Source organism: Coturnix japonica, chromosome 21 (genome assembly GCF_001577835.2).
Source record: "Coturnix japonica isolate 7356 chromosome 21, Coturnix japonica 2.1, whole genome shotgun sequence".
Taxonomy (NCBI): domain Eukaryota; kingdom Metazoa; phylum Chordata; class Aves; order Galliformes; family Phasianidae; genus Coturnix; species Coturnix japonica.
In genome coordinates this window covers 3956205-3980152 of record NC_029536.1, presented here as the reverse complement: position 1 = coordinate 3980152, position 23948 = coordinate 3956205, and the positions used below count along the sequence as shown (strand labels likewise).

General features: G+C 44.8%; 1 protein-coding gene and 1 long non-coding RNA gene across 3 annotated transcripts in view; one reads left to right on the top strand and one right to left on the bottom strand.

The window, feature by feature from the left end:
• IFFO2 (intermediate filament family orphan 2) overlaps nt 1–21386 on the top strand; it is a 27853-nt gene extending 6467 nt beyond the window's left edge. Inside the window, exons 2-9 of one of the 2 annotated variants that reach the window (XM_015882678.2) lie at nt 9156–9216; nt 9587–9682; nt 11245–11385; nt 13020–13162; nt 15153–15273; nt 17178–17267; nt 17680–17810; nt 18000–21386. In XM_015882678.2, the coding sequence (XP_015738164.1) occupies nt 9156–9216; nt 9587–9682; nt 11245–11385; nt 13020–13162; nt 15153–15273; nt 17178–17267; nt 17680–17810; nt 18000–18105 (889 nt within the window). In that variant the 3' untranslated portion in view covers nt 18106–21386. The remainder of the gene's footprint in view (nt 1–9155; nt 9217–9586; nt 9683–11244; nt 11386–13019; nt 13163–15152; nt 15274–17177; nt 17268–17679; nt 17811–17999) is intronic. The other variant, XM_015882679.2, reaches the window with a different exon arrangement.
• On the bottom strand, nt 20458–23948 carry LOC116654314. Its single transcript, XR_004309460.1, has 2 exons — nt 23907–23948; nt 20458–23409 (listed from the first exon to the last, which is right to left on the bottom strand). It is a non-coding gene; the product is annotated as an uncharacterized LOC116654314 (long non-coding RNA).

The window sequence follows — 23948 nt, the reverse complement described above, 5'->3', positions numbered from 1 at the left end:
CAAAGCAGATCTCCAACACCAGCCTCTGTTCATCCCTCATTGTCTATCTGTGCATTAAGTTATGTCACTGGGAATTGATGCTACAACAAAAACAGCCATTGTGGTGGTGTGAATTTAAGGCTGATCTCCACACACTGAAAAATGCCTGAGCTTGAATGCTGTATCCTCCTTGGTGTCATCTTTATTAATTTGCTCCCATTGAAATGGCAGGGTACTGCTGTTTAATGGTACTACTATAAAGACCAGTCACCGTAATTAGCTAGGAATACTAAACTAAATTAATCTGCCCATTGTACTGAAGTGATTAAAGCAGCTTAAACACAGTAAGCACCCTCACAGTTCTTGGAGGGCTGTGTCAGGAGTGCTGTGTGTTTCCTCAAGTATCACAGCAGGCTCTAAAGAGCTGTTTACTTCCTACCTTTTGCTTTTGCAGTTTTAGAGCCCTGATGTTGCATGTAAATGTTGTTGGTGGGTGAACAGTTGGCCTGGATGATCATAGAGGTCTTTTCTGACTTTAAAGGTTCTGTGATTCACCTTTGCAAAGATAATCCAGCTCATAAAATAGAGGTAAGATAAAGCTGAGTGCATAGGAACACAGTGTGAAGGCTTTGCTGTGTATCTCAACTGCCACTTTGGTTTCCTGAAAGCTGATAAGGGTTATCTCAGTTGATAAAGCAGCCTTATTGGGTTCAACAAAGCCTTCAGTGTTGGGGCAGAGATTAAGACAACGTCTGGCTCTTGGTTTTGAGGACGTGGGGGGAGAGGGAGGGTAGAGAGAGGTTTAGTGTTTACTCTTGGCTTTTCAGGCTGAGGAACTGCAGAAGTGAACACAGACCTGACAGCACTACACTCCAGCAGGAGCTCTGCTTCCATTCTGCAGAGAAATCATTGCAATTCTATTTATTGCTTGGTCTTATCAAGGCTTGTGCCTTCCAGAAGTGCTCCACGGTGGTCACAGTGTGGTTACAACACAGATGAGGATTGGCTGCCTGTAGCAAACCCAGCTCTGAGGTCAGGGGGACTCAGTGAAGACTTCTTATGTAAGTGTTACTCAGAACTCCCTGCTCCACGCAGGAGACACACAGAGCTCAGCCTTTACCCTCCATAGCATTGCTGTGAGGTCCGAAGGCAATGCTGAAAAGCAATAATCCTCACCCTACATGGGAAAAATTGCCCTTAGTTAAAAAGCTTGCTCAGTTACTGCTTAGAGCTGTGATGTAAGGATCTTCCACGCAGTCATGTGCATCAGCTGAGATAATGCACCGTTTTAACTTGGCAGCCTCCAAGAGGACATTCATGAAAGCTTTCATTAGGTGTTTATAGCAAATAGAAAGGAAATTCATGCCACAGAAGTTTGCCTGTTCTTTCCGACAGCTTAGCATTAGACCTTATTATGGCTCTAAATCTCTCCTGTAACTACTTGTCTCCTCAGCTGCCAGGCTTTGGCAAGCAGCTTTGTTTTGCTAAGAGAGCAAAGCGTGCCTTGCTTAGTTTTTCTATTCTCCTCCTGCCCCCAGAGTGCTAATATTTGTACCAGGTCTTGGAGTGTCTCCTACATGGGGATTTAAATATATATAAATCAAAAAGCACTAATAATTGAAGGGGGGGGGGAATGGTGATGCCCTGGGCATGCTGGTGCCTATCATCATCTCTTGCAATGAAATGATGAGCATGAAGCAATTTCTGAGTTTCTCTCAACAATGGATGGATTCTTCTGTGATTATAACGTGACTCAGTCATAATAATCCCCTTTCACTGAGCACTTTTTCTTCCTGAAACTGAGTGCTAAAGTCTTCTCGGTACCTCCCATCCAAAAGTCCAACCTGACAATTTGGGTGAGGAAACCTTTCTCTCTCCGTTCTGCTCCGCTGCAGCCTGTATTTATGTCAGTAATGATGCAGACGATGGGGATGAGCTGCCCAAAGGAATCACGTGGCGTTTTTGGGACACGGTGATAATGGCACACTGTATTCTGCAGCTCACAGTCCCCTTTGTGTGCACGGGGTCTCTTTGAGCTTGTTTTCCCCAGCCTTCCCATTGCAGCTCTATGAGTTGCTCACATTAATGCTTGCACCAGGCTCTCTCTAAATGAATCTGAGGTGCTGAGCAGGCCGTGCAATAAATGCAATATGATTTTTGCAGCTTTGCATTGGTGACCATGCCTGCCCTGCTGTTGGAGGGTTAGGAAATAAACGCTATATCAAGATGTCAAACTAATGCTTCTCATTTTGCCCAAGGAGGCTGTGGATGCCCCATCCCTGCAGGCATTCAAGGCCAGGCTGGATGTGGCTCTGGGCAGCCTGGGCTGCTGGTTGGTGACCCTGCACACAGCAGGGGGTTGGAACTGGATGATCATTGTGGTCCTTTTCAACCCTATGCTGTGCTCAGAGATGCTTGTACATGTCTACATGAGACCCTTATAACGGAATGTAGCACATAGCACATCTTTAGGCTCATAGTCTCCCTTCTGCTCTTTGTGCTTCGCTTGAGTTTTGCAGCATCTGTCGCTCTGTTTGGGAAATATTTGGAAATATAGACAGGAATAACACATTGACTTGGCCAAATCTCAGAGAGCAGTTTGCAAAGCATTAGGACCGAGCACCTGGATGTCTGTGACACGCTGCCTACCAGAATGATGTAGCTGCAAAAGAAATGTCTATACACGATCAGCTGCCTTTAATGCACGGTGTTTGTAGTGCTTGTGTTTGTTGGAGATTTCCTTACATGGGAATTGAGCATTTGATAATTAACTCGTAGCTAGCAGCTCTATGCAGTCGTGTAATCCTGTGCTTTTGAGATTACCTGTTTCAAAATGACTCAGAGTAATTACTTTATCTGCAGTTATGACAACAGTTTCGCAGGGATGTAATGTTCTTTGCTGTGGCTGTTCCATAAGCTGCGCTCGCAGTTGTCTCCTCTATACCTGGGTGGCAAAGGAGATAAGGGGCTCGTTGTGTTCATGCACAGGAGCAGCTCATTGCTGCTGTGTTCTGCAGGGGCTCCACCAGCCAGGACTGACTGATGAGCTCTGCAGATGGAAGCTTTTGAGTGGTTCCCCTTCTGTTTTCCCCCTTCCATCTTCACCTCATCTTAAGATACTGATATGGTTTTGCTCCTCGTTCTCACTTGTATCCTCACTCTTGCTCTTTGTGCAGAGTAAATGTTGAACTCCCTGCCCACCCTCCAACCCTCAGGCCTTGCATGTTCTTAAATTGCTTCCCCCCCTCCCCACAAGGCTCTTTTGTGAGGAGCTGAACTGGGTTAGCTTCAGTTACTCACTGCAAAATGGAAGGCAGGCAGCCCTGTGTTCTCACGTTACTGAACAAATCCTTCTCCCCTTCCCCAGGGTCTTCTATACCACTGGACAAAATGGCATTTCAGCTGTCAAAAATTGCCACGCTGCAGAATTGTTTGTTCATGCTTAAGAGAAGTATATTTGTTCAGGGGTTGTAAACACCGTCAAGAAGATTTAGACAGGAGTGAGAAATGAATTTAAGCTGCTGGTGCTGAGTGGGAAAGAACAAGCATTAATCCTGCTGGAACCCTTGGCTGCAGACTGCTATGCCCAGCTCTCTGAGCTCAGCACATCCAGCTCTATCTGATCCTTCCTGCTTTCATACAGGCTCTTTGCAGCACTGGCAAATATAGGAGGAGGCTGTGGAAAGCAGTGTTTGGTTAACTTCGTGTAGTAGTTCATGTATTGTGCATTACATCATGAGGTTTGCTGCTATCTTATCGACTGACCAGAAATCTCTTAATGCAGGAAACAGTTGGGTTCGAGGAGCTGGTGAGCTCCAGAGGTAAATGTGACTCTAATTAATTACATTCTGATTCCAGAGTATGGATGCTTCATAGAGAAATAACCATATAGGCAAAGGCCTTGTGTGGTTTTGCTCCTTAAGGTCCATTAAGCTCCATTCCTCCCAAGCTGTTTGGATTTCCACACGCCTGACCTGAGCTGGAGGAGCTGTGTAGAAATGTAGGGATGCTGTGAGCTTGCAGGTAACACAAAATGGAATTGCCTTACCTAATCAGGTCCATTTCAGGAGGGTGTATGGCTGTGGGTGGTAGGAGGTGTGGTTAATGTGTTAATCTAACTGTAATCATTCACAGCTGCAGAATAGCAGGTCAGAGTCATGCAGGCTTAGGTTACAAAGCCATTAATAGCTGGGGAAGACCACTAAGACCACGTCCAACCCTGCAGTGGTCAATGGAAGACCTCCAAGGTGCACGTGCAAAAAACAAGGCCTGTCTGGGTATCAAAAGGTGCTTTAGAGTGAGAACTTAATTGCAGGGTTGTCATACAGGAGGTGTCTTGTAGCTGTGTCACTTAAGATGCATTACATTTGGCTCTGAATCTTACACTATTATATGTAGATTCTCCCAGTGTAAGAAAAGCAACACCATTTGCTCTCTAAAGGAATGCCAGCATATTGCTGCTGCTTGAAGTTATTGAGCTCCTGTGACATTATGCGTGGCTTAATGAACTTAATGAACAAATGAACTCGCAGCTGATTTTTATTGTGGTTCCATTAACAGGCTCGATCATCATTCCACATGAATATAATCAAGAGGTATAATTACACAATGCTCTTCTGTATAGTAAGTTCTTCCACTAATTCCCTTCACAAGGAATGGAGCCTAGAAGAGGGCTTTAATATTAACCTCTCCTTTGTAACAAACCCCCTGAGCTTTAACAGTGCAATTTACCTGTCTAGCCTCAACCATTGCTACAGGTTCAAGGCATGGACGCCCTCATTGCTCTGTTCTTTGGGAGATCTGATGCTGGGATGCTGCTCTGCCTGTTGCAAACAACAGATGACTTCATTCAAGAGCACTGCTTGCTTGCTGCTGTGTTAGAGCCAGCCTTTAATGGAATCAGATGTGCACATTAAATTAATACGTTTTACATGGAGCCCATCAACAAACATTTAATTTACTTCAATACGAAGGCAGGGCATGTGGGAACAGAGTGGTCTGTGCTTGGGATCGTCTAGGAGAATCCCTGTGTGGCAAAAGCTCTCTTAATCAAGAGGTAGCATTTGTGAGCAAGCTAATTGTTCACAGTTAGCAATTGCTTAACATGACCTTGCAGCTCACTTAGTGCAAAACAGACCGGATGGCAAAATGGATTCTAAAAACAAGGAGAACATTGGTTGGCTTTTTGACTCAACAGAACAGAAAGTGGGTTTTTTGTAGTGTAAAGATTTGTTTACATCTCCAGAAAGCCTCAGATCCACCTAAAAAAGTCCAAATGGTCTCTCTTAGCCCGGTGTGCATCCCAGCTTACGTGCCCTGCCCATATTCTGCCTCCAGCCATGCACAGGATTAGCATCCTCATGTGTGGGAGTGCCATAGTTTGACTTCTGAGGGGCCGTTAAGTGAAATCAGCATATAATGACCGGAGTTATGAAGTGTAATGTTGATAGTTATGATCTAGGTGGTGGAAAGGGGATTAGTGGGCATGTTGCTGCAGCCCCGGTGCGTAACCGTGAGTAATGTGGGGTGATGAAATGGGTTGGGCAGTGCACGGTGTTCAATCCCGTGCCAGAGGTGTTGAGCAGGCAGCACACCTTCCATTTGGAGCTGCCATCAACAAGGGATGGGCGTCAAAGGGCTGAGAGCACAAAAGAACAAGCGGTGCTGGCACAAAGGAACGTGTCTCCATTGGAATGGCTTGGTCTTGCCATGGGGTGGGTGTTTTCTCCACTTCCTTGCAGGTGTGGTGCCACAGAGAATGCAGCTTAGGTGATAGATTTCTTACAGGTGAGCAAGGCTGGGTGCATCTCATGCCCAAAAATGGATTGGTGGTGCCTTGGCGTGCAAGGAAAGCCAACTGGAGTCATCAGGCACTCAACACCAACTGGAGTCATGTATGTCCATGAGCATTCTTCAGCCATTGTTCAAATACACACTTCCTTTCTTTCCTATTGTAGACTTCAGCTCTTTGCTTTTTCTTCATCTCCCTGCAAACTGAAGAAAAGGCAGAGTTGAAAGATTCCAAGTCCAGACCTATACTGTCATTAAATGTTATTTGAGGAGGGTTTTGCTCCCTTGAGGAAAGGTGTTTTTAATGAAAGAAAGAGTGCAGTGGATGCCATCAGGCATCATTAAGGATCAGCTGCTCTATTTGCCTTGAGCAAAAGCATATTTAAGGCTGCATGTTTATATCTGGCTTATTTTGCAAGCATCTTGTCTGTTGTCTAAATAACACTGTACTGCATTCATGAAAGAAACTCACCGAGCAGTTTTTGCAGAGGCAAATGTCTCTAAATCTCCCTTTCCTCAATAGCTATTGTGAATCTGATGGGCAGTTCTCTCCTTCTGATATTCACTCTGATGATATAGAGGGAGAAGAATTAAGCTCGGGTTGGTTGGTGCAGATATACAGGAGAAAGACTGGAAGCTTGTTGTGTTGACCTCGTGAATGCTGAGGTTTGTGTACTTTGGTGAAGATCTTAGGGGATACCATTGAGTTCTTGGGATACCCCCCCCTTTACCAGTGTTGATGTATCTGCTCTTCCAATTTCAAAGGAAACACACAAGTTTGCAGTGTGACTCAGCTTTACAGGAATAAGGCTTTAAGCAACTTTAATCCTAGCTGACTGCTGGTGAGTATTGTTTGTCTAATAGCCCTGCAACGCTGCTCTTCCCTTTAAAGACAGCAAACAGCCTTTGTTCTCCTCTAAGCTACGCAAGACATTGACTCTTAATCACAGGCTGCAGAAGTAGTTTGGGGCCTGGAGCTGCAGTGACTGCACGCTGCTGGAATGTAACATGTCACATCTGTTAAAAGGGAATGGGTCCGGATCTGCTCCAGTGCACAAAAGCCTTTTTTCGGGGGGTGGTGGCTATGACTAAAGCACCCTTGGTAGGTGGGAAAAGCGGGGAAAAAGCATGGCTAGGCTTGTGCTATGTATTTCTGATACAGCAGGCAGTGGTTGAGCCTTGGGGAAGGCCATAGGACCATCAAGGTTGGAAAAGACCACTGAGATCATAAAGTACAGCCATACCTCTGCGTTCCTCTGCACTACCCCAGTGACCACCTCTTCTGCTGTTAAATCAGTATCAAGAAGGTATTGATTAACATAAAATGGTATTAAAAGGATAACTTGGAGCACATTGATTATTAATGATGCTGGTGCCGTACTGAGCATCTTCTCAGTGGCTTGTTGTTGCATTTGTTGGAGCGTGTGATAGCAGCTGCCAAAGTCCCTTGTAAAGTCCTGTGTGTTACAGCAAATAGAGCATGATCATATGAATGAGCAATCTTTCTATTGTCTCACTTGCTTGGAAGTTTAAACGGAGAATGAATCAACTGCCTCATTGTCACTCCTCCAGCTTCCCAGCCTTCTCCTTTCCCTTCTTCCCTACCAATGACCCGATGGCTCCTCTAATTAAGAGAAACAGAAACCAGAGTGAGGTGTGTTGTGTGTAAGAGAGGGCAGCCTTTTCCTTCTCTCTGAGTCTAAAGGAAAGGAATTAGGGCTGTAAATCACTGCTCTGCGAAATGCACTTTAAGTGGCATAAAGAGAAGAAATGGAACGGCTGGAATTTTTTTACAGGATGAGGGAGGTTGGGCTGAGCAGACGTTTGAGATGTGTAATTTTGGCAGCTTCCCAGCATGGCTGAACTGCTGGGGAGGAATGCTAATCCTTTTTGCTTGCTTTTTGGCACAGCCGCTCCAAATATGCAGCTCCAGCTCCCGAAAACACATCCCTCCACTGCAGAGCTCATATAGGAATGCAGGTAATACAGCAGGGTAACCTGAATGCAGCCTCTATTCCTGATGGAGCAATTAAAGCCTAGAGGAGCAGCATGCAGTGCCAGCATCGACTTGCATGACCAGGAGGAGTGATTTGAGCCCAGCAGCACTGCTGTATCTGAAAGAGCCTATCATAGATTGCAGTACAACTGTCTGCTTTAATTTCACCTTCTCGACTTGAATATTAAATGTGGAAAGCCAAGTTGCTATTTTTATAGGGAGCACACATGTAATCAGCAGACAGAAAGGAAACAGGATGTGGAAATACAAGCGAAAATATTTGATGACAAATGCAGATTTCAGCCTAAATATTTTACCCTGCTTGGCAGTAAATCCTTGCTGGTAAAAAGATGCACCACAAACCTTCCTGCGTAAATCAGCCATGGGTTGTAAGGGGTGAGTGTACATGCTGTTTTGCTGGCTGTTGCTGCAGCACAAAGGCAGGAGGGAGCAGGAGCAGCCAGCATGTCATCGTGGTGCTGCTGCAGTGAGCTGTAACCCATTCAGCTGCCTCAAGTTGTGCAAGCTGCAATAGGCAGGAGATCATCCTCCTCACCTTCCAGTTCAGATGGGATTAAATTCACCCTTCAGTGTGTTGTTTGATCGTGTTTTGGTCCCTACAAGGAAAAAAGAAGTGGAAATGGCAACAGAAATTATGATGGTCCTCAGAGGTGATGCTCATGTGAGTGTTTCAGTCACATGGTTACCAATGTTTGTTGGATCATTGATAGTGAACACACAGTTCCTTCTGTTATAATGGACCAGGCAGGTCTCCTGTGGCACTACAGAACCATTGGATCATGAAGGTTGGAAAGGACCACTCACATCACCAACCCACCATGCCCATCAACTAATGGTTCTGTACCCAAACGATGCTCATAGTATAAGGTTTAATTACTCTGTGATGATGTAATTCCTTTCCTTGTACCCTCACAGTCCTGTGTATGCCCTGCGTTCAGAGACGCTCATCTGGGTGCTCTACTTGAGACTGCAGGGACGTGGCAGAGGCTTGTAGGTTCTTGCAGGTTTTGATGTAGAGAACATGAATGTAGTTTGAGTTGATTGGACTGAACAGGTGAATAGTGAGAGTGCTGATTTGGGTGGTTCAACTTCAAATGCCTTCTGTTGCTCTGAACATTTCCCACCTTATTTGGAACCAAATATTGCGCAGAACTGTAGGAAGGGTGTTGATCCCAACGAGAGCTAATTTCACTTCTGTTCCTTTATAGACTTACATCCCTGGTTTGAGGGTGTATAAATGAGGGGGGACCATCTGCTTGACGTTTGAAATAGCTGTCATCATCCTACAGCAAGCAGAGAACTTGTGATATGGAAAAAAAATACCTCCTTTCCCACATTTAACACTCCATCTGCACATCTTATCTTTCAGATGGGAAGAGGAACTGACAAGAAGAATGAGCCTGGAGTCTATGGTAGAAACCTTGCGAGAGGTGAGCTTAGAATAGAACCCTAAAAGCCTTCAGGTTGAAAGAGACTTTAGCATCACCAAGTCTGTCCATCAACCCATCCCCACCATGCCCACCAACCACAGCACTCAGTGCAAATAGCACATGCTGAATAGCACATGCTTTCTCTCCACCTTTCATTGTGCTAATAATCATTCTAGCAGTTGTTGTCTTTTAATTAAAACCCTTCCTGTTGTCCCAGCAGCTGAATGCATTGCTGTGTGCTAGAGAGAATGCTTGGAAGCTGAGTGCAGTGTGGGGGTGGTGACATGCTTTATCAGCCCTGCTCAGGTTAAGTGAGGAAGTGTGTGTTGCCCTGTGGCCTCTGAGTTCTTTTGTGTGCTTTCTCTTGCAGGAGGCACAGGAAGCGGAAGCTCTTCAGGAGGAGTTAAATGAAAAGATTGAGAGATTGAAAGCAGAACTTGTGGTGTTTAAGGGTCTGATGAGTGATGTAAGTACACTGGAGAGCAGAGTGGCCAACTCCCACTGCCTCTGCGAAATGTGTGTGATGTGCAAATGGCTTCATTCATGAAAAAGTTATGGTCTTAGTGAGTGCTGCTTTGTAGTTAGTATTATGACCGCCTTTATGATCTAATGCATCAGACAGATCACCCTTCCCCCCTGCTTCCTGTCTGGTCTGTGTAGAGATGCATTAACTTGCTGCTTGGCCCATAAACCGGACTCTTCCCTTCCTCCCCCTATTCCACTGCTGGCGATGCTGGCATTCCAATCTGCAGCCATGGGGAACGTGATGGAGCACTCCCAGGTTAGGGAAAAGGATTCACTCACCATGCAGCTATCTTGCATTTTAGCCATACCGATCATATAATCATGCAGATATCTGGTAGGAAAGCTGTGTGCACACTAAAGTGGCTTTCTCTGTAAGACTGAAGCAGTGTGCTGATGCCAGTTGTCTAATGAAGATGTTCTATTATGCTTATTTATTCAGTAATTTTGTTTAGAACCGCTTCCTCCGGTCTTTATATAAGCTTGCAGAACCTGCTCCCCGGTGTCAAATGTATTCTCTCAGGGCCACTGGATCTATTCATGCGAAATTTGACAATTAGCTGTCTCTTCTTCTGGTGTTTAATGAAGAATAGGCATGCTTGGTTAGAGGCAGTGTGAATCTTGTTAGGGCTGCATCGCTTAGAACTCGTTCACAGAGGGAAAAGTGTTGTTCAGTGTGTACAAAAAGGGTGGTGGTGAATGCGGATATCCTGCTGGACTCGAGAGAGAAGGTGTGCTTTGAGCTTTGCAAGGTGGAAGAGAGCCTAAGGAAAGCAGCAAGAATGCTTGTTTGAATCCCCCCCGTGTAAATATATAGAGCAGGGAAACACAAAATGTTGGCGTGTGCCTCTTTGCCTTCCTGTCAATAAGAATCGCTGCTACCTGCTCAGTTGATAAGATTGTGTTTAAAGAGTGGCATTGTTTATAGCCTCCCTTTTTTTTCCACTGTGTTTGGAGAATAAAAACCTCCCCAGTTTGTCCAGATAGAAGATGGAGAAAAATCAGGATCATAGAATAAACCAAGTTGAAAGGGACCCATTAAGATCACCAAGTCCAGCTCCTAAAGAAACCTGCTTAATGTTTTAAAACAAAGAAAACAAAACCCAGCCCTATTGTTGGAAAGCAAATTTGCCATTTAAGAGTGCTCTGCAAAGAGTGGGATGGTTTTCCAGCCACTGAGATGCTTTCCAACAGAGAACGTCTCACCTGGGCTGGGTGTTATACAGAATGGTGTTAATTCATGTGGAATCCAGCAGTGCTGTCTGAATAGGAACATCCCTTACAAATTCAGAAGTTGTTCAGTGGCAAATAACTGAGCTGAAATTTTCTTAGACACAAATGTTAATGCTGTTAGCTGTCTAGTCTGCTTAGACTGCCTTCCCAGGAGAACAAGACGTAATATTGTTTAAGGATGGTATGCCCTGGGGTTAGAGAGATACTATGGGGTATCTCTGCTTTCCTGAACTGTATAATAATAGAAGATAATCACTGCTGTCCTTCCTGCAGCCCATGACAGACCTGGACACCAAGATCCAGGAGAAGGCCATGAAGGTAGACATGGACATCTGCCGGCGCATTGACATCACTGCCAAGCTATGTGATGTAGCGCAGCAGCGGAACTCTGAAGACGTTTCCAAGATATTCCAGGTGATGAGGCTGTGAGTTTTCTGTAGGGTAGGACAAGCAGTGATGGGTCAAGAGGGAGCAGCATTGAGAAGCATTGTCCAGGTTGCTTCCCACTCTTTGAAATTGCTCTGTATGGAACTATTCTCTTCTTTCTCAGTGCTGGAGTGTAGCTGTCTTCTGATGTAGCACTAAGAGGGGGAAAAAAAGACCTGATGTTAGTCTTGATCCCATTTGGTAATGGATGCATTAAAAAAAAGCATTCCAGGGCCTAGGTTTGTATAAATGGTTTCCTTCTCACAATAAGAGGTTCTAAGCTTCTAGAACTGCCATGTTCTTATTTCTGGCTCAAGCCAGAAATAACACTTCTATGGTGGTGGGTTATGATTGCTTTGTGAGACCAGCAGCTCTAATTTCCTTCTTTGAGCTCATATGGCTCCTTGTACTAGTAGGAAAAGTTGTATAACTTGCTAAGAAAGCCAGCAGTTATAGCTGTGTGTTGAGCAAACCTGTAACTCCCATTGCAGTTGATCTTGTGTCGTACCTGCTCTTTCAGTTGTGATTAACCCAGCTTCACTTTGGTCTCAATGTGTCCTGTCCAATCCCTGAATAAGTCCAGTGCTTTTCCCTGTGTCGTGATGCCATGTGAAAACACTATAAATACCCTTGTGGTCTCTACTGATTGTGTATTTTGGCTGTGATGAAGTTGCCTTAATGTTTGGTGGTTTGTTTTTCTGTTTTGGGGTGGGTTTTTTTCCCTTTTGTTTCCAGAAAGATTCTGATCTCCTTTTCGGAGACAATTTTTGTAGCATATTGAGCCACTGTGTTGTGCTCGTGGTTCCTTCTTGTCTCTGGGCAGAATCACTCTGTCTTTCTGCTCAAAGGTAACTGCAAAGCACGCTTTTGGTCAAGCATGCAGTGGTTAAAATGATCAGGATGGAGAGCAACGCCAACAAAGGATGGTTCAGATGCCAATTAGAGGGAAAACTGCAGTAGGCTGGGAGCAGGCTGTGTGTGACTCAGTGGCACTGCATCTTATACAGCGATGCTCTCTGCCCTTTGTGGCATGGAGTGTCCCTTGAATTCTCTGCACATCTGCAAGCTTCCTTTCTTTTGAGGCTGTCCAGGAATTGTCACGGTTGGGTCAATCCTCCTCCTGTCAGTGTGAAGACTAACAGTCTGCCTCTGCTTATGGGGGAGGGAACAAACCTGACTTAAAGAATCTCTGGAAGGTTTCTTGTCTACTCTTCGCAGTTGTTCAACACTGGGAGCAACAGCCTGTGGTGGTGGCAGGAAAGGGAGAGTTCTGTCATTGCTCTCAAGCCTGCTGCCTGGGCACTCCTGCAAGCTTTTGCTTTTCCCCTGTATCATTCTAACCTCTGCATGTTCTCTGGTAGGCCATGGGCTGTTGTCAGTGAACAGATGAACACCTGTAGAGCGCTGACAGCCTGCAGCTTGCTTTGCTCTTTGCCATTTTTGAACTGCTTCCTTGTGCTCTTTGTTCCCCACTCACTAATGGATGCAAATCTTGAATACGTGCAATCCCTGAACTGCCTGGGAGTTGATGTGGTTGTAACCACCCCAACGTAATGGCTCTCCTTTATTTGACACAGCATCTCAAATGAACCTTCTAGTTACTCCTCTTCTCTCCAATTAAGGTGGCTTCCAAGAAGAAAGAACGAAAACTCGCCTCTGATGATGACCTCTCAGAACAGGATGCAGACAACAGCAGGTTCTCTGACGACGAGGTCAGCTGTTCTTTGAACATCACAGATGAAATGAAGCGTATGTTCAATCAGCTGTGAGTATCGTGGATAATGTGGGGAAGACTGAAGTGTAGACTTAATCTCAGAGCTCAAATACTGATTTATTTCTATAGGTGTTCAGAAGGTTTTTCATGCTACAGAATCAGAGTCTGTTTTCTCTATGTGTTGGGGTTTTAGGAGGAGCCTTGCTGCTTTTTGGGCTGGATGGAACCATTGTGACCGACAGCTCAGTTCAGGAGTGATTCCAACTTCTCTGTTGTTTCCCATGATTTTCAGGTCAGCTGTAGGTCCATTGCAGTGATGGATGTGTCCAGATCAGTGGTAGCAGAGGATGACAACTGTATAGATTCCAAGAATGTCAAAGGTCTCCTGGGCAGGAAGAGTTAATTTATTTAGCCTAAAAGTTTACCCCTGGTGTCCACGGGTGAATGGGAGTTAAGGGTCTCTGCTGTTTTCTTTTGGCACAGGGAGCCTCAGCCAGTGCTGTAGGTCTGATTTCAGTAGCATTTCAGTATTTTTGTCTTCTGCCAACTAATGCAATGACTGCGCTGGGAGAGAAAAGAATTCCTAGTGCTTACCCACACATCAGCATTTAATATGTGGGAGTATACAAGTTCTTCTCTAAGGAGCACTGGCTCCTCTTCTGTTGCCTGCTGTTGCTAGAAGTTCTGTTTTCAAGCCATGCCCCCTTCCTTCCCTCCTCAATTTCATATGTAGGAGGGCACGATGTGCCCAAGCAGCCATTCTTCATGTTCTAACTCCTGGTGCTGTGTTTGTGGCTTATTGAAGATGATACATGTCTAAGTAAATTCTTCATCTGGGGGCTTTGTCAGGTAGAAGGTGTATTTTACAAGTTGATCTTATCAACAGAAACCTTATGCAACTTGCATTGTGTCTATAGTGATGACCTTAATGCGTAAGTGCCTAGCACTGAAAAGCTGAAACGTAGTTGATGGTGAACAACATTGGTCTGCAATAGGCAGCAGTCAGAAGTGGGAGTCTGCATTCTGATAGCTCTTGCAGTGAAAAGAAACTGAGCTGAAGAAATTCAATTGCAAAAGACGGCATCATGTATGTCCAAAATGTTTATTATTTCATGAGGTTGTACTGAGTGGAGATAAACGCCATCTCTTGTGCCAAGCTTCTCAGCCTCCTGAAGATAGTGGGGGGACTCAGCTTCCGGATTGAGATGTTATCTGCAAAAAGGAAGTGAGCTAAAGAAACAAAAATGCATCAGCCAGAAATGAGCAAACTGCTGCTGTGAGCAGCTTCAGGTTTTTGCCAGGCCTCCTTAACAAAGACAAGAAGCAGCTACTTGTGTTTCACTGCCTGCTGTTCAAACCAAGAGGGACCTGGCTGCCTTCTGAAACTTTCCTTTATTGCACAACTGGCCATATTAAAGGGGCTAGACCAAATAGTGAGGTTAAAGGCCATTCTGCCACTGTTTTTTCTCAATCTTAAGTGGCTTTAGCAGTATCTTTGGCTGTCCTGTTCAATAGTAAGTACTTACATTCACTTGTGCATCCTTCTGGGGCTCAGTTTTTTCATACTTGGTTTTGAAATGAATGTTTGTGAGTGCTGCAGGGGAAAATGTTGGCTAAACTTCAGCGTGAAATCAGCAGGGAATCTTCTAGTGGCTGTTTCCTGTGTAATTCCCCAAACTGTGGTTGAATTCGTTTTCCCATGTATAGAAAGAACAGTTTAAAACATTTCTGTGGTTTTGCAAACAGGGGAAACTAACAAGCAGCACCATCTGGAGGACAGATCTAGGACTGTGTGCTTGGGCTGGGAATGCTAACAAGGGTCTTTTATTCCACTTTGGAGTGGCAAAGAGCCCAGGAGGGACTTGCAGACAGCAGCAAAGCCTGTTTTTAAAATCTTTCTGGATTTCCAACTGCTTTGTTTCCTTTGTTCAGTTCTTGTAAGCCCTTTTTTTTTGCGTTTTCTTTTTTCCTTAAGCATTGACTGAAGGGCTGAAGGAGTGGGGCAGTTCTTTTCACTCATGCTTTTCCATTACCTTCACAGTCGTGAGACATTTGACTTCGATGACGACTGTGATAGCTTAACGTGGGAGGAGAACGAGGAAACGCTGCTTCTTTGGGAGGACTTCACAAACTGCAACCCTTCAATTGACCTCCAAGGAGAGGTGAGTATTTCAGTTACCTTCTTAAACTCTTCAAAACTGGTATCCCTCATCTGCTCTCTCAGCCATCTGAGCCTTTGGATGTTTGTCTGGTGATCTAGTTTGCCACACAGACTTGCTTTGATTTGAAAATCCTCTTAGTGCTTTCTCTCCGTGGCTGCTTCTCAGTTTGTTTACCAAACTTCATTTCTTCTTCTCCTTCAAACTGAAGGAGATAGAAATATCAAGCAAGTGACAAAAGATCCAAGGCTCTGACTGTTGTAGGAGCATCACACCATCTGTCACCCTGGCCAGCGAGTTACCTAAAGCCCTTTATCTTCCTTGCAGCATCTCACTTTCTCTGCAGGGTGTCATTCACCCTTCTGTTGTCAAAACAGCACATGTAGTGTGTGAGATGGTACTGTGCCCTCATTCCAGCAGGGAGAAAAGCAAACTTGGTGTGGGCCATGTGTGATGCTGAGGTACATACAGCCAGACACAAAGAGCTGTGGAAGGCCCGAGGGATCTTCTGAGCCCACGAATCTTGTGCTTCTATCTTCCCAGTCAGTAGGAATCTCCTGGTGCTGGTGGATAATAAACAGCTTGCTCTTAATCCTTAAGATCCCATGCAAAGTAAGCTAATGGCTGCACGCTGCCTTATTCAGTGACTCCTGAGCCTTTTTAAACAGGCCTAAAGAGAGATTGAAATGGCAAGGTCTGGCTCTGTGCAGGCAGTCTTAAACGTGATGCTATTATTTCATTACTGAGCAGCATGACAGCAGTAGGTAGGCAATAATCCTGCCTTCTCCCATCATTGCCATAGTACAGAGATGCTGAGGCAGCAGACTCCTGAATATTGTCTTGTGTTGACTGCCAGGGGTGTGTTAATTTACATCTTCCCATTTGTGTATCATCTGGCATAGCCTGAAACTGCAGAGATTATTTCAAAGTGCTGGGACTGCAGAAAGCAGCAGACTTAGAGCTGTACGTCGTCTTCTGAGCAGGAAGAGTGGCAGAGTGATAACGTGCAGCCATGTACTGGAATTAGTGACAGCTTTATTTGCATATACCCATGTGTGCGTGTATAAGCACAGCTATCAGAGGAATATTGCCGAACTCAGACCTTCAGTGCAAAAACTCTAAAGGTTTTAAGAAGCTTAAATCCTTCTAAATGAAAATTATACAAGGAAAGGGTAGATCCGTCTTGTAGATGGAGATTCAGAATAAAGACTGCTCCGTCTGTGCCTGGTCTTTAACACAGTGCTTTACATGCCTGAATCTTCCTTCCACTGGCTTTATTCCTTTCAAGTTCTTATACAGTGCCCTCACCACCTTCTTTGAAGACCTTCCTCCTCGAAGCGCTTTCTGCATATAAAAGGATAAGTGGAGTGAATCTTGTAACTATAGGCTGGTTAGCCTGACGTTGATCCCGTGTAGGATCCTGATAAAGCTGCTGCAGATGTGGCCGAAGGATGGTGGCAAAATTAATGCTCATCAAGGCAGTTGTGTTAAATTGATTACTTTACATAGCATTTAAGTAACACATTTTAATGGGAAACAATGAGTGTAGGCTGTGTGTATGATGGAAACTGAATGGTCTTGGGAGTAACAGTACGGAATATCAGAAAATAAGGATTCCAGAGCAATGCTGTAAGTAGTGTTGTGCTCAATGCAAGGAAGAGAATGGAGTTTCATGTCTGGAAAGCATTTGCTGCCTATTTCTGCACTATCAGACTGGGGAAGGTTCTGCAAATGCAGTGGTTTCATTCTTTGGCCTCATCAGGTTGCTGTTTGTTGCTGGAGTGATGATCTGAGGCTCCTTTGCATAGAAGGATGTAAGACCTTGCATTTCCCAGTGAGGTTCTATGAGAGCAGTCTGCTGCTCTGTTGGTTTCTTACTAATTCTTTGTGTCCTGATTTCCCATCAGGAAGAAAACCTGGGCAACCTGATCCACGAAACAGAATCTTTCTTTAAAACAAGAGACAAGGAATACCAAGAAACAATAGGGCAGATAGAGGTAAGGAAGTGATTCATGACCATATAAATAATTACTAATGGACAAAATCGTGCGGATTGTCCTGGTCACATGTACACATGCACATACTGGCAAGGAAGAATGTGCATCTCTATCAAGAATGCAGTCTGTAGTGGTGATCATCTGTAGCCTCTCACCACCTTAGCCCTGAATGTGCTTTCATTCATTACTACACACTGACAAACCAAGCGCCAAGCAGTAGAACAGGATGTAAGAGCTGTTCTAAAGCCAGTGTTGAGCTCTGATTAAAATACACCTCATAAGGAGATGAACTCACTCTCAGCATCCAACACTGGCATAAAGGATTTATGTAACCCCAGCACTGTGTAAAATAGGGGCTGGGAGGGGCTGCCAGCAACTCACCTTGAGCTGATGTTTTTCTCTTTTCCTCCAGCTGGAATTGGCCACAGCCAAGAATGATATGAACCGGCACCTGCACGAGTACATGGAGATGTGCAGCATGAAAAGGGGCCTGGATGTACAAATGGAAACCTGTCGTAGGCTAATCAAAGGTTCAGCTGACAGGTAGTGAATCTTAGAATCCTCCTCCTTACTATCCTACCTTTTATTTACTGCAAAACTGAACTTTGTTGGTAATGAAAGGTGTTCTTCATTGTTTGAAGAGTGTTTGAAGTGATGATTCCCCTCACGAGCCCCACGTTTTCTTGCCTGTGTTTAATGCTTTGTCTAAACCTCTCTCTGAATTTTCTGCAGAAATTCTCCATCTCCCAGCTCTGTAGCCAGCAGTGACTCAGGAAACACAGATGAAATTCAGGACGAATTGGACAGAGACGCGGATGTGGAGCCCATGGTCAGCTGATACGTGGTTGGAGCATTCCAGTGAAAGGGAAGACAGAGATTGGAAAACAACACACTGTTGGGGGGTGAAAAGAATAAATACAAGACTTGTAAGCCCCTGCACTGGGCTTCTAAGGACTCATTCCTACACGCATCCCCACCCCACCCAAGGATTGGTGCTGTAAATTTCTATTGTTATACAATTCACAAATGCAGAGTCCTGTAAGAAAACACGGTGTTTTAATTGTGCCTTTGCCCCAAGCTGAGCCACTTTGAGCTCCAGTGGAACATTACTAGCAGGTGTTTTTATATTAAAAAAAAAAGAAGTAAATTATATATATATATATTGAAAGATCTGGTCGCAGCAGAGTATGGTGCTGCAAAGGCTCCGGATATTTCAATAAGCTTCTGGTTTTATTGAACTGCTGCACTGATTGGCAAATGGAACACTGAGTAAGGAACCCGAGGCAGTTGTGGTGTAATTACCAATGCCTGGCACGAAGGTAAAAAAAGAATGCCTGCAAATTGATCTGTAAACATTTAAAAACAATAACAGGGTTTCAAGACTGAAAGGTGTTTCTTCATTCCTTCCTTTTGGCTGAAGGAGCCTTTGAGATTTGGACAAGCTCTCTGCCAAACTCCAGACTCAGAAGCAGCAGGTCTCAGCTCGGTGGCAAAGCAGTGGGTGAGGGAGGGTTTGTTGGGGTGGGACTGTCACTGATAAACTACTATGCAACAAAAAATAAGCGCGCCTTATTTATATGGAATGTTTGGTCCCTGCTGGGCTACAGTTATCTCTTGGGGGAAGGAAAGCTCAAAACACTTTGCACACATTAGTTACCTGTAGAGCTTCTTTTGAGGAGGAAAGTCTTGTTTCAATGCCTTTGTTTCCAGTGGTTGGATTAAGGTGGAAGTGAGACCTTCAGTTCCGGAGCTGTTTTTTGTTTTCTTTTTCTTCAGGATATGTTTTTTAAACCACAACGTTTGCAGATTTTACTTTGCTGACAGGGAGGTAACTCCGCTTTATGCTGCTTTCGTGATGTGGGATAGTTGACACATCAGGATGAACTGACATGTTATGCTATGGATGTGGGCTTGAGATGACACTGCAGAGAGCTCCAGACCACTGTTATTCAGCAAAGCTGAACGATGGACAGCACTGTAATCCTTTTTAGGACGTAGTAAAGTCAGTCCCAAACTGCTGCTGCCCTAAAGTTAGGGAGGAACAGCTGTGTGCTTTCTCTGTGAGAAAGCTTTGGCAGGAGAATGTGGGGTCGGAAGTCTGAATCTCTGGCATCATCAAGCTGATTGTGGTTATTAGTGGGGGTCGTAGCACCTCAGCCAGGTAAAAACAGGGTATAAACCTAAGCCAATAATGTTTGTTTGTATTTTAGAGCAAGATTGCAAGTGTAGTTTTAATACTGCCTAAAGGTAGCTCTGTAGTTAACTAGCAGTTGCAATACTCGGTGAGCAAATACCAAATGTATTTTGTACCTGCCAGAAAATTCAGCAGCTGCTTCATCTGAGCAGTTCTAGGACTGGGCAGGGAAATTCCAGATTTAAGCACCCTCTCAGTGTTATATAAAGGTAGGGTGGCCATCTTTTAGCTTCCTGAGTATTGGTTCCAAGCCTCTCTTCTTTATTGATCTGAAATCAGCAGGGCTGCATCGTAAGCATACAGCCAGTAGAGATCAATATTGCTTCATTGCAAAAAGAGCACGAGTGTTGAAGCAAATGGGCTGAAAATACCTCTCCGTCTCATGCAGCTGTGCAGAGGGGGCAGGACCTCAGAGGGATTCTCCTGGTTGTTCAGAGCAAAGAGAACTACTGGGGGTGATCCATCTGGATCCGCAACGTGAGCATCCGTGGCCTCCGTCCAAAAGAAGAGATCCAAGGTTATGGTTCCTTCACTGGTTAAAATACTCAGCGTTGTTTTTAGCAGAGTTAGCAGCTTCTTGGTTCTTGTGGTGTGTGTTAGGGGCTTCTTCATCGCGTAGGGTGTGGAAGAAACCTTATTCCAAAGTGCTCATTCCTATTATTTCTTTGGTGGCCAAAGCGGTAAGTGTCACGTCATTAGGGCTGCGAGTGTGGGGCGGGTGGGAGGGGGTAAGAAATACCAGATGGGATATTTTTGTGACTGCATGCTTTCAATAAAGTACTGTTGGGGTTTTTGAGCCTGTATGAACTTCAGCTGCTAAAACATGTTGTTTCTCACGAGGCCTGAGAAACCGTCTGCCAAAGCTGAATGTCTGTGATGCTTTAGTGACTTTGGTGGAGGCATTAAGCAATCTCCTTTGCACAGTGTGTCAGCCTCGTCGGAGGCTGTCGTGTGGCTGTCCTCAAATTATGGGATGTTTTTTGGTTTAAATGACCATCTGGCTTAGCTGCTATAAAACTTGGTGACGTAGTAAGAAAAAGGCTGAGTGGTCTTGAAACTTGGAGCTGGTGTGGTGAGATGGGAAAGAACATCCTCAGTTTGACAGAGGGAGCCAAGTGAGGAAGCAGGAATCGAGCTGTAACCTACAGCTTATCTCGTAGCCATACTTATGAGGAGTCATAGGGTTGTAGAGGAGTCATAGGGTTGTATTTTTTGGTAAGTGTAGGGGATGTGGGTCTGTAGTAGACAGTATAGAAATAACGTGTACGGTGGTGATGTGTGTGATGGGAAGCTACCATGCTTGTTGGTGTCTTTCTTATAACCATATGTAATCCATTTTTTAGGGGAGAGAAAAAAACACAACAAAGAGGTGTTTTCATACTTGGGATTGGGGTTTTATTTTCACGTAGGTCTCAGAGAGGTCAATCTTTTGGATATGACCAAGGTTGGTCCTTGATAGTTTCCCTTGGAGGTCTTCGGTTGGTTTGGCATCAAGTGATGCCAACAGCGGGCCCTGTTCTGTTTGTGTTGAACCACTCTGTAGCAACCAGATGAAAAGCTTGCCAGAAAAAAAAAAAACATGGTGAAAATGCTGGAAAATGATTTTGATGACCTCTTTCTTTTCCTTTCCTTTGTAAAGCTGTAAATACTTTATTTTTGTTTACTACTCATAATGCGGTGTCATATTGACACTTTTTTAGACCGATAATCAGAAAAATCCTCCTCATTGTCTCTCATTTTATAAAAGGGGGTTTCAAGGAAGCAAATTTTTTTGCTTGTTAGCAGTGTAATAATGTGTCCAGTTCCTAAAATGGGTTTGTACAAAAATAATATGGACAATTAATAACGTTTTCGGTAAACAATGGCGGTTGCTTTTGTGGATGCATGTCGTTCAGAAATGTCCAAAGAGTGATGTGATACAAACACTTTCTCAATGGTGTAATCATTGTTGTATTAGTTCAGGCAACGTAAAAACAAATGTATTACAGAAAAATGGGGAGGGGGTGGGGTGGGAGGGGCAATGAAATTTAACTAAGCTAAATATGTAATTATTTATATATAAAAAACAAAACAAAACCAAAACCACACAGTATATATTCTATTTTTATGAGAGGTTTTTAAAGTGCAAACAGAGTTCTGTTGGCAAATGCAGCTGTTCCCCCATGAAGTATCTTCGGCTTTGATGGGACTCCAAAATCTCTGGCTGTTTCCCATTGATGATGTGGGACAATGGGATGGGTACGGCTGTGATGCGCTCCCCATCGCTTCCTCAGAGGTAGGGAAGACAAGCAGGCTGACAGCCTCAACCTGTAGAATCACTGCTGCTTTAGTACTGCCCCAACCTTGGCTTCGTGTCCTGCCCGCTTGGAAGACGCGTTGTGTTGGTCTACGCCAGTGTAAATGGAAATGAATGAAACAGAGTGGATCTAAACGGTGCCTGGCTGTAGACTTAAATAGAGCCTGGCTGTAGATCTAAAGCTCTTTCCACCCAAGACGAGGTGTTTTTCCATCACCATTGCTGCCAGCAAAAACACAAGCTGAGGTCATGGTCCAAAGAGTGGCGACGGTTGGCTGTGCGCAGCCTTATGTGGAGCAGCTCTTTGCTTGTTGTTTCCTTTGGCTCTGGGAATAGCTGGGAGAATGTTTGTGCTGGAACTGCAGTACGGGGAAGTCTCCAGCTGTGTTGCACATTTGTGAGTGCTTTACTTTAGAGGTGATATTTAAAGCAATTAAAATGCTGTGGTCAACGTTAAATCACAGTTGGTCGACCAATGGGGTTGACCAGACTTTTCCATGCCGTGCTTCCATGGTGTAATAACACCCCAATGAGGATTTTCCACGTTTTGCTTCAGGATTTTTGGGTTTTGATTCTTATACACTTGGGTTGCAGGGGGACCCAAAATGCTCGATTTTAAGCTTTTAATACAAGGTGACTTCGGTCAGTTTGAGTTTGCTGCACTGTATCCTGGTGTTAATGATGCTGGTGGTAGAGGTGAACAAGACAATAACTGCCTGCCAAATTCTTACTTCAGTCCTTCCCCACCCATTGGTGGAGGCTTGACCCCAAGTCTTTGGCAGAGTAGTGAAGAAACACTTGATTATTTCTCGTTGTCTGTTTTTTGTGTATAGTTCTGTGTCTTAAGACCCTTCCATGTTCATGGGAGCCGTTCCGAGCTTCTCTTTTGCAGAAGCAACAAATTGTGTTGGCAGAAATGGGTACGTGATGCTTCTCCTCCTATTTAATTCCATAGGACCACAGGTTGGGTCGGAAGGGACCTCAAAGATCACCCAGTTCTGGGTTGGGTCTCTGTAGAGGAAATAATGCTTAAAACAAACACATTTTAGCCCTCACTCAAGCCTACGTAGCCTCGATTCTGCCACAAAACACCCCAATTATTTATTATTTAATTGGAGTGGAAGGTGTCGATGAATGAATCTCTTCCCACGTTGGTGTCACTTCATGTCAGTCCCTCTTTAGGCCGTTGTAAGAGGGGTATTTTTTTATACACATTAAAACAGACTACTGATGGGTGCGGGATCTGTTGACCGTCCGGTTGTAAATATTGTGCTTTGTATTCTGTATATTGGCTTCTTTTAAAGAAAAATAAGAACTGGTGATGCCAACCGGAGGCTCCAAGTTGAGGATGGAGCAGCACCGGGTCCTGAGCTGAGCTGGGGGTGGATTTGGGCCCTGTCCATGGTGTCTGATGCTCATTGATGGTGGATTTGGGACCAATGAAGGCTCACGTTGACCTCAATCCTAATGGAAGAGCTACAAAGGACTCCAGCTCTTGTGATATCAGATGGATTATTGCAGTTTTTTCCTCATTGGTGCCAAAACCCACCGCTCAGCTCTGCTCGTCGCTCCCTCCATCGTCCGTCAGTCCGTCCGTCCCGGTTCTGCTCTGCAGGAAGGGGCTGTGCTGGGTGATGGGAGCAGGTCGGGCTCTTTGTTTCCGAGGGGAAAGAAAAACACTTTAAATAAATACCAACCTCCTGGTTCCTGCCTCTGCCTGCTCCTTCTTGTGCTGCAGCCAGCAGTAAAGGGGTGGGGAGGGGTGGGGGTGGCCATCATTTCTCCCTAAAAGCCCCACATTTAGGAGGTGTAGGGAATTCTGAGCCCATCCCAAATCACCCCAGTACAGAATGGAGCTCTTTGAGCAGTGCTCTCATCCTTTTGGGGTGGGAGGGGGGGCATTAAAGCACCCAATGCTCACACAGCCCAACCTCACCACGCCAAGTGCCAGGGATCCATTTAGGGCTACAATCCCATTTTGCTCCTTTTCCCTTCCCTCTTTCTCTCTTCTTTCCTTTTTGTTCCCTCTCCTCTTTTTCCCTTTCCTCCCCTTATTTCCTCCCCTTTTTTCTCCTTTCTTCCTCCCCCACTTCCCCCCACCTCCCCCTTTTTTCCTCCCCTTTTTTTCTCTCTCCCCCTTTTCTTTTACCCCCTTCAAACCACCCCACGCGGTAGAAAAATAATTAATCGC